Here is a 10,357-nt window from a genome sequence, read left to right on the forward strand (position 1 = left end):
GTTGTTTTAGGTGGGATCAGGTGAGGGCCTTGAGGCTCAGACCCCTGCAGCCTCTAGAACAGCGGTTCTCAACCTGTGGGTCGCGACCCCTTTGGAGGTCGAATGATCCTTTCACAGGGGTCGCCTAAGACCATCGGAAAACAAAAAGATATTTACATTACGATTCATAACAGGTAGCAAAATGACAGTTATAGAGTAGCAATGAAAATAATTTGATGGTTGGGGGTCACCACAACATGAGGCACTGTATTAAGGGGTCGCGGCATTAGGAAGGTTGAGAACCGCTGCACTAGAGTGAGCCCCAAGCCACCCAGTGAGGGAGGGGTGGGCTCAGGATTTGAATTTGAGCCCGAGTCCAGAACCGTGGATGTCCAAGGGACTTCCATGCTGACACATGGCCTTCCTCTTCCTTCCAGGCAAACATGAAGAGAAGCAGCACGAAGGTGGCATCGTTTCCAAGAACTTCACAAAGAAAATCCAGTAAGTAACCTGGCAGGTGGGTTTCAGGGTGGGCGCGGAGGACGGCAGTACCTGGGACCCGAAGTCTGCGGTCTGCACCTTCTTGTGCATCTCTCCTGGGAGACACCCCCTGGGGCAGGGAATTGAACCCTCACCCTGAAGGGGGACAAATTGTCACAGCAAACTTGCAATAGGGTCCCAGAAAGGGGAGCACATAGATTGCGCCATCTCGTCTGCTTAGTGCCCGGTGAGGTCAGTATGACCAACCCCATTTGGTAGATGAGGAATCTGAGAACAATCGAGAGGCAAGATGGCGTGTCTGCAATTCCATGAAAACGGGGGCACTCACCGCCCCCCACGATGTGGCGTGGCTGAGGGAGGATGTCCGTCACTATCAAGAAAGACCCTCCCCTGATGCCCTCATTGCCCGCATGGAATGTTTGGGAGTTTTCTTGCTCTGACTCATGGCGAGGAGAGCGTACCTTCTCTAAGGGCATCAACGAGAATTAAGGCGGAAGGTTTCCTGACATCACTGCTTCCTACCAGGAGGGGTTTTGAGGCTGAGAGAAGACAGAGCAGGTTTTGCTGGGGGGGGGGGGGGGGGGTGAGAAGGGCTCAGCCTGGAGGAATGACGTGAGCAGCAGACGCCCACCCAGGCTGAGCCAATGAGTCAAAGTCACACCGAGGCCCTCGTGGCAGTACCTGTAGGGAGAAGAGACTCACGGTGAGGTACTGGTGGCTAGGTGCTTCACGGACACACCTTCTCCCTAATCAGCACCACTCCGCGGCGTGCACTGCCAGCCCCCGCCACTCTGCCCAGTCATGGCTGCCTGTAGCCTTTGTTTGCAGCGAAGGTGTGCGGAGACACCGCCCTCCTTGTATTTTGGGGAAACGAATTCTCCCAGAGGAGACATGAAAGAACATACTCAATCAAGGTCCTTCCAGTTAGCATTTAGAACAGCCCAAAATTGACCCCTGAACTCTTGAGTTCAGTTCTCATTTCTGAGCAAGGAATGCCCTTTCCTCATCTGTAAGACGGAGGGATGGCAGATTCTAGCCTTGCCACTGAAAATGAAGTGAGAGCGTGGCCCAGCGACCTACACCCGTTTGCTCCTCATAAGTGGTGTTTTGTTATTACTATTATTGTTGTTATTGAATTTTACCTCCACCCCTAGCCCTGGCGGAAGAGGGCCTGTGTCCGGAGAGACTGCACTGGCTGAATTCCAAGGCTTCTTTTCAGATTTTGGGGTTCTGCAGTCCTGCCTCTCCCCTTCCCCCAACACGTGTCCATCCCCGACCCGCCCGGCGCCTCCGGAGTTCTTGGAAGCCTGTGGACACTTCCTGATCAGGCAAATGCCAGACTGTGTCTCTGCACGCTCACTGGCTCATCTGCCAGCCCATCCCGAGACCCACACCTCTCCCACATACAGCAGCCAGATCAAATGTGGCGGACACGGGAACGAAAGGGAAAAGGGATGGGGGAGGAGCTGATGTTTCTTTCAAGAGGCTCAAATAAGGTCTCAGGATGGAGTCACAGGCAGGGCAAAGCTATGAAAGGGACTGAGCCGGAAAGAAGTCAGCGGATTCATCATTTAAAAAAAGACAGCCATGTTCATGGATTTTGCCATCTCTGAGGTCTCCCGGAACACAGCTTGCTGGGAGTTACTTGACCAGATTAAAAAAAAAAATGCCTACAGTATTGCTCTTCAGCTGGGACCCAGCAGCTGAACTGGGCTGGTTGTTAACAATACTGGACCAGCCAGTGCCCTGAATCCCTCAAATGCCCTCCCTAGCCAAGCAGCCATCTTGAACCTGACCCCGGGACCCTGCAACTCTCCCCAATTCCAACAACTAAAGAGTCCTCAAGGACCATCCTCGATCACTATGGCCTGACTCCATCCATTCCGGTTGGTCAGTGTCCAGCTGTGCCAGTTGTCAAATATTCTGAATCACACTCCTGGGTGCAGGGAGCCCTGGCTCCACGATAAAGTGAGTGGGTCGCTTGGAGCAATTGCTGAACTGCTCTGAGCGGCCATTGCTGCATTTCCTCATGGTCAGGTTTTGAGGGGGAATGAGAGGATGTGTGTAAAGCATATAGCACGAGGTACAGACTCGGTGCTCAGTGCGTGGGAACTAATCTTATTAACACCTCCAAACCAGGCCACCTGCTAAGAGACCCTGAACAAGTCTATTCCAACCTCTGGGCCTCAGTTTCCCCCCCATGAGAGCATTGTCCTGGACAATCAAGATTCTTCTGGGCTCTGACATTCTATGGCTCAATGATATGGCAACTTGTGTGAAAATATTCACGACGGTCCAGGTGCCCACTTTTGAGCCAATGACTACAATGTAGGAGCTAACACTTATTGGGCACTTACTGTATACCAGGCACACAATTCTCACATGACCCTAAGAGGTAGATGCTTTTGTGACCCGCTTTTCCTATACGTAAATATAGGAAACGGAGGCGAGATCACTAGTTCAAGGTCACACAGTCAGGAAGAGTCAGAACTTGAACTCAGGTCTGCCTATCTGCAACGTCCATGCTCCGGACCATGGCTTCCCTGTCATATTGTACCAGGTGTCCATTGGGTTGGCGTGAAACAGTTCAACAGAGTTGGCCCATCCCAGCGGGGGGGCGGGGCGGGGCGGGGTGGGGGAGGTGTCCAAACTTTTGGCCTTGTCTCTGCTTTAGAAGCTTGACTTGGCAGCTACCCAAGTTCCCTCTTTCTCTTCCATCCCTCTCAGCAGGCCCCTTGTTAATCTCCATGGCTCCAATTTGGCAGGTGTCTCCTGGGTAGATGCAGCTCATGTGGTTACAGGTTGTATTCACAGCAAAACACTCCCCGGCCCCTCCAGGACGGACCCTACCCATGACTCGGAACGGGCTTACCTCACTCCTTGGTTCTTTCATCAAGACCTGTAAACATGCATTTACAGCAGGCAGAGCCAGCCTGGGCCAGGAAAACTCTATGATGCTGGAACCTCCCAGCTTCCCGCCCCTCCACCCCCACCCCAGGGTCCATTTTTCAAAAGCCGGGTACCAGAGAAGCAGTCGAGCATCACAACCAGCTACTCTGAGTTCAGACACCAGCATTCCAAGTCCATTCCCATCGGCTGCTTACCAGCTGTGTGACCTTGGGCAAATCACTTCACCTCTCTGATCTCAATCTCTGCATCTGTAAATTGGGGATAGTAATTGAACTTGCCTGGTGGGACTATTGCTAACAACTAACTGAGATGATTCAGGTGGAGTACCTGGCACGTAGAAAGTGCTCGGACAGTCCTAGTTTTCATTATTTTTATCAATAATGACATCGCATGGAGGCCCTCCATATGTTCTCACAATTCCAATAGTTTGTTGAAGAAACTATGTCCCAGGTAGCCTTGTTTGTCCCAAACATCCCAAAATTCATAAAAATAGCTTCAGAACCAGAAGCAGATTTGGGTTCAGAAATCCCGTCTTTGATGCTTTCTCACTCACGGAACCTGTCATTTGATTTCCCCAAGTCTTTATTAAACGTCCTGATGATGGGCATATTAATTCCTACCTAGTAACCATTCTAGGCTTATTATAAAGCTCTAACCAGAGAATGCCCATGAAGGTGTTTTGGGAACAAAACGACCATCACCGCTACGAGGTCCTTATGATGTGCCCCAAATCATGACTCATTCTAAACATCGTACATTGCCATCTGAGGTCTAGCCATGTGGCCAGCCTGACGCCCCCCTTTATCTACCAAGTTGCCTATTTCACCATTAATTCCATCAGTAATTGCACTTTGTAGTGAAACACTTGCCAGCAGGCATATGGCAAATGGAAAGGTGTCTCCCCTGCTCTAATACCTTACTGATGCTCTATAAAGGGATGGTCGCGGTGGCCATTTCTGCCAGCAGCTGGTCAATTGTGGGTGCTGAGTGGAAACCTCAACACTTGGGGCCACAGCTCCCTTTTAAGTTACTGGAGCAGCATTTTACCATTTGCAAAGCTAATTCAGGTTCTTTGTCTCATTCTAGCGCTTCAAATACTGTACAAGTTTAATAGCATTATTTCCACTTTGCAGAAGAGGAAGCAAGCTCAGAGCCATTGAGTGGCCTTCCCAAGATCACACGCACAGCTAGAAAGGGGCAGAGCCAAGATTCAAACCCAGCCTTGTATGCCCCCATAGCCCAAGCTCTTACCAAAAACAATGCCTTTCGAATGAATAAAAGGATGGTTAGGCTGTATTAAAATAATAAATGAATAAAATCTTTTGCTTCTCCTAGGCTTCCCGCAGAGGTGGATCCTGCGACAGTGTTTGCCTCACTTTCCCCAGAGGGTCTGCTGATCATTGAAGCTCCTCAGGTCCCCCCTTACTCACCATTTGGAGAGAGCAGTTTCAACGAGCATCCCCAAGACAGCCCGGAAGTCACCTGTACTTGAGACCCCAGTCTTGGCCCATCTTTGTTCCCTCCCCAACCCCAGGGCTTCTCTGATTCCAGGGTACATACATATTACTTTAGCTGAACTCATAGATTTAGTGTGACTAAAAAGGTTGGGGGTCGTGGTGAATTGGCCAGTCCCTGGATAGAGTAGTAGTACTAGGTTTTTCCACAAGAGGGCGCAATTGGCAAGTCATGCTCAGTTGCGTTAGGCCAAAATGCGGGGAGTTTTTCTTTACCTCTTCTATCTTGATTTAAAAAATGTTGCACATTCTATAGTTGCAAAACAAATAAAAGGGGACATAACATTTTACACTGTATCTTACTTTGCAGTGAATGCAAGGTTTGCTTTTCTCTGGGGACCTCGCACCACCCAGATTCCTTTTCTGGGCTCCCAATGTCCCTGCCTGCCCCAATGTTGGTTGATGGAGCCCATTAGCTCAATACAGCCCTAGCCTACAAAGGGTGATAGACAGGTCTTACGTCCCCCAATGGGGTTCATTCAACAACCACATGAAAACAAGTAGTGCCTTCTGCTCTCCACCCAGGCATTTATTGCCAAGCCGACACTCCCCAAGGACTCTGGAAGCCCCCCCGTTTCTCCTCTGGCTAAAGTCCCCCCCTTTCTTGTGTCTCTTAAGTCCAGGTCGGGATTTTTACAGAGGGGGTTGTCTCCAGACAGCTCCATCAGGAACCAAGCAAAGGCCAGACAGCCTGGCAGGCAGGACAGTGGTATTGTGTATATGGGTGGGACATGTGTGTCATTGTTATTTGAATTGTGCTGTTGTTTAGGGGAAAGTAACAGTAAATAATAATAATAATAACTATAATAATAAAAGAGCTGATGTTCTTAGCCATGTGTGTTTCTTTTCATTGGGGAATTAAATACTACATCACTTAGATTTTCAGTATCAATTGGGAATGCTTGTGGCTGCAAATACTAACACCCAATAAATAGTGGCTTAAATGACATAAATACCTATTGTCTAACTTTACAAGAAGTCTAGATAGGAGGGATTTCACAGCTTTTTTTTTTCTTTCCAGCTGTTGTGCCACCCAAACCCCAAAGTATTTCCATCCTTTTTCTCTGTTATCTCTGATAGGTCTACAAGGTCTGTCCTCATGTTTGCAAGATGGCTGCAGGAGCTCCGACAGCTCATCCTCATATGACAATGTATAGAAAGAGAATAACAGGGTCGTCTCATCTGGCGTTCTCTTTTATCAGTTGAAGATCTTTTCCAAAAGCTCTCAGCAGACTTTTACCTCATTGACCAAAACTGGGTCATATGTCTATCCTGAAGCCAAGCCCTGGCAAAAGGGGAAGGGATGATTATGATGGGCTTAGACTAATATTGATTTATACTCTGAGGCCAGGAACACTGCTGCCTAAACGAAACAAGATTCTGTGAGGAAGGAGGAAAGGGGCATAGCAGCTGTGAGGGGTGTCAACAGTGCAACGGCTGCCACAGACCGCGCTGCCAGGAGCACAGGAACCCTGAACGTGGGGTGTTAGGGACCAGGGCTGCTGGCACAGTGCATGAGTTCGAACTCTTTCTGTGCTAAGTGCCAGGACACCCAATTCAAACTGATTTAAGCAACAAGGGGTATTTGTTGGTGCACATGGCTGCGAAGTCTAGGATAAAAGTTTCTTTCAGAGCTGGAACAATGTCAACAGAACTCAGTTTCTCTCCATCTCTTGGTCCTGAGGTGTTGGCTTCATTCCCAGTCTCCATGTTGTCCCCTACTCCTCACCCTCCATGCCCCCATGTCCCTCCATGTCGTCACAAGATGGCTGCAGTCACTACAGCCTTACATCCTCTCACGTTCCAGACCCCAGGGAGAAAAGCCAGTCTATTCCCAGAGCTTTGGCCATATTCCCATGAGTCATTCTTATTGGACCAGCTTGGGTCACATGACCACCCTTGAGCTACCGCCCACGAAATCAGTACTTTGATTGGCCAGACCTGAGTCACATGCTCCACCCCTGGAGCCAATCCCATTTAATCCACAGCACCCTAGGAAGTAGATATTCATTTTACCACGAAGAAGCTGAGGCTAAGAGAGAAGAGGCGGTTTGGGTAAGACACGTGGTGGATAGAAGAACGCCAGGCCCTCACAAAATCTTTACTGCCTGCCAGACACCCTGATAAGGGAGTTCTGTGTATAATAGATTCAATCGCCCTACAATTCTAGGAGGTAAATTCAACTCTTATCACCATTTTACAGATAAGGAAACAGAGGCCCCAGGACCTTCATTATTAACCATTAACTACCCCGTCTGCCCTTCTCCCAACAAAGCAAAATAAAGGTGTCCCTTAAGTGAGTCCGTCCAACTTGTGGGAAGAAAAGTGATGGTATTTCAAGTCAGGGCTTGGGGGGTGGAAGGGAGGGGGTGTGTGTGAGATGTCAGGGATGGCTTACAGAGGAGGGGCTCCTCCTGTCAGGTTTGATGACCTGCAAGGTCGTAGGACCTGAGTAAGCAAGGATGGGTGGGAGGGCAGTGCCTCACAAGCAGAAGAAAACACAGGAGCCAAGGAGAAAGGTATGTCCCTTTGAAAGTCCGTTGATGGTTCCCTATTGTTCAAAGGATCTGCTTGTTCTGGAAGATTTACAATGCATTTCAGGAATCTGTCCTCAGGTTATCTCTCTCCACCCTACCGCAATCTCTCACCCTGCCCTCCAGCCCCACCTAACTTCCCTCTGTTCTTCCAACCAGACAGGCCCTCTCTTGCTACCCGACTTTTGAATACACTGTTCTCTCTCTCCCAAGCATTACTCTCCCACCCTCTTTGCTGGTTAATTCTTTACGGTCTATCAATGTAAGAACGTCCGAACGTGTAGAGAAGTTTTATAAGAGTTTGTTTGCGCCAAAACTGATGACGAATTGCCGGGAAGCACGATTTGAAATGCTCTGGTGAATGGCAGTTTGCAGTTCCCTTTATGCATTTTGAATTAAGAAGGGAACGTAAGAAAGATTACATGGAGGCGGGAGAAAGCAAGGTGGGGATTGGATTACAGGATAGTTAACAAGATCATGTGCTCTCTTGAGGGATGTTACGCTTATTTCAAAAGTGTGTTTAATCTAGATGCACAGAAACAATGGACAGGGCTTGCTACTAAAAAGGTTATATGCCTGGGACGTGACTATCCACCCATGACCTGCCTAGTGAGGAATTTACAATCAGATCACCCTGTGAGGTTACCTCCAGGAGAACCCCTTTTTCATCCACAGGTCTCAATGGGGACTCCCACCAGGCTGTCTAGAGCCCCTCGCCTACCCCTGTCCCAACACAGCACATCGTATAACAGCCTGGGTATTTGTGTAGCAGAATAAACAATAATAACAATCATAAAACCCCAAACTGACAAGGATGGGAGGAGGACTCATTCAAGTCAAGGGGAAAATCCCTACTTATTTGATGTTTATTCAATGACTATTCATTCACTGGGCACCTACCACGTGCAAGACACTGTGCTGGGTGCTGGGTTAGTTTCTTTCCACTCCGGGAGCCTGGTGAGAGAAGGAGGAAAACAAAGCTGTTATTTTGCCAGTTCTGGTCCACTGAATGGTGAGACTCCCATTGGGTAGAGTGGAAAGGGTGCCCAGGCTAAGGGCATGAAGGACTATACGGATTTGCCCAAGCAGGGTCTCTAAGGCTAGGGGGCCCTAGCAGTGTGTGTGCATGTGTGTGTGTGTGTGGGGGGGGAAGGGGATGGGGGGGCATTGCACTATAGTGAGAGGTGACCAGTGAGGAATGCCAAGTTGTAGGTGGACCTAGAACCTAAAAAATGCTACACGATATTTAATTTTCAATTCTTTGCATTGTGATATAAAACTCATATGCCAACCCAAACTTCAGGGAAGTCATGCACCCATGGATGCTTTGTCTGGGTGGTCTGGGGACAACCCAAAGCAAAGTGAATGGAGACGAGAATTCTCCATGGGGAGGAACTTGAAGTGAGAAGGGACCATGAGAATGGACCTTCTGAGACATCACTCTGGTAGGTCACTGGATAGAGGGCATGATTCAGGTTTATTTAAATATCTCAAGAGAGATGGACTGTTCCCCTGATACCTGGACTGTTCCCCCGATAGATTACAGATTTCACAAAGGCAGGACCACATCTTGTTGGTTTCTGCTGCATCTCTTAACTCCTAACACAGCTCCTGGTACATAGGAGGCATTTCATACTCACAGGATGCATGGATGAATGGATTGAACAAAAACATCCAAACTCCTCTTTACTACCTTCAAAGTCCTGCATCATCTGGCCCCTGGCACCTTCCAACTTCATCTCCCATGGCTCCCTGTCCTGTTCACCAAACCCAAGCCTCCTTTCCATCCCTTAAACACACCATGCTCGTTCTCACCCCAGGGCCTTTGCACTTCCCATCCCTTTGGTCATGAACACTCTGCCCTCAGCTCTTTGCCTGGCTGTCTCCGTATCACAGTTTCCTCAGGTCTCCCCTCAAACTCTACCTCCTCAGAGAGGCCTCAAAATAGCTCCCATCTGATTACTGACTATGATACATTGTACAGCTATATTGATTCCAAAACACTTCTCAGAATTGTGCCTTCTTGGTTGCAAACCCACAGGCATATTAACATCTAAGCTGCCCTCAACACACATCACATCCATAGATATACAGCCTACAATGTAAGCTCCAAAACGGAAGGGGTTCTCTTTTTCTGTCTTGTCCACCACTGTGTCTTCTATGCTAAGTGCAATATTGTGGTGCCTCCAGTGATAAATATATATTGAATGAATGGATGAATGACTGAATGATGAGTGTGAGTCACCCTGGGAAATTAAGCCAAAGGCATGATCTCAAACCCCAGAAACCCAGCTCATTTCAGTTTGGAGAGCTTCCAGCTAAAAGACACGAGCTTTGTCATCAAAATAGATGACTCGGCCCTTCCCAAGAGATCTCCAGCGGAATGGCAGAGGGATATTGTTCCTGGGCCCTCACTTCGATGATGATGCTGACGCACGATATGCAGAACCTGCTTCTCCCACCCCACTTCCTTGACCCAGCTCCCTGGACCGTCTTATTTGCAGCCCACCTCCACCTCCTCGGAGCTGCCTGCCTGCCTGCCAGTGGCTGCCGGTGGTGATATATGGAGATGCCTTGATTTGACCTTGAAGGGAAGAAACAAATTAATATGTCTCGAAATAAATTCCGGGAATCAGTGGCTAGCTTCTTCTCCTCCACTCCCTCCTCTCAGTGCCTCACAAGTTGTGCATCATAATGCAAAAATCAATACTGTCTCTTAAATGAGCCAACACCTGGAGCTGGCAGGGTGTAGGGCTGCTAGGAGATCCACTCCCCACCTAACGTCCTGGGCCCAGTGGTCGTTGGAAGGGGATGGGAGACTCCAGGCTTGCTGGGCTCTGCTCTCTGGTTGCTGAGGGCTGGCTGAGTCACCCCGACTGCAGTGAGGTCAATCTACTCAACCCCTAGCTCCACGGCCTC

The 10,357-nt window shown here is 49.0% G+C and overlaps 1 protein-coding gene across 1 annotated transcript in view; it reads left to right on the forward strand.

Moving 5' to 3' along the window:
• Positions 1 to 5,734, forward strand: part of HSPB8 (heat shock protein family B (small) member 8) — an 11,757-nt gene extending 6,023 nt beyond the window's left edge. The window contains exons 2-3 of the mRNA XM_019649044.1: positions 417 to 480; positions 4,726 to 5,734. Coding sequence (XP_019504589.1) covers positions 417 to 480; positions 4,726 to 4,882 — 221 coding nt within the window. The 3' untranslated portion in view covers positions 4,883 to 5,734. The remainder of the gene's footprint in view (positions 1 to 416; positions 481 to 4,725) is intronic.
• Positions 5,735 to 10,357: the final 4,623 nt, after the last annotated feature.

The sequence above is a fragment of the Hipposideros armiger genome, unplaced genomic scaffold (genome assembly GCF_001890085.2).
Source record: "Hipposideros armiger isolate ML-2016 unplaced genomic scaffold, ASM189008v1 scaffold_129, whole genome shotgun sequence".
NCBI classification, from domain to species: domain Eukaryota; kingdom Metazoa; phylum Chordata; class Mammalia; order Chiroptera; family Hipposideridae; genus Hipposideros; species Hipposideros armiger.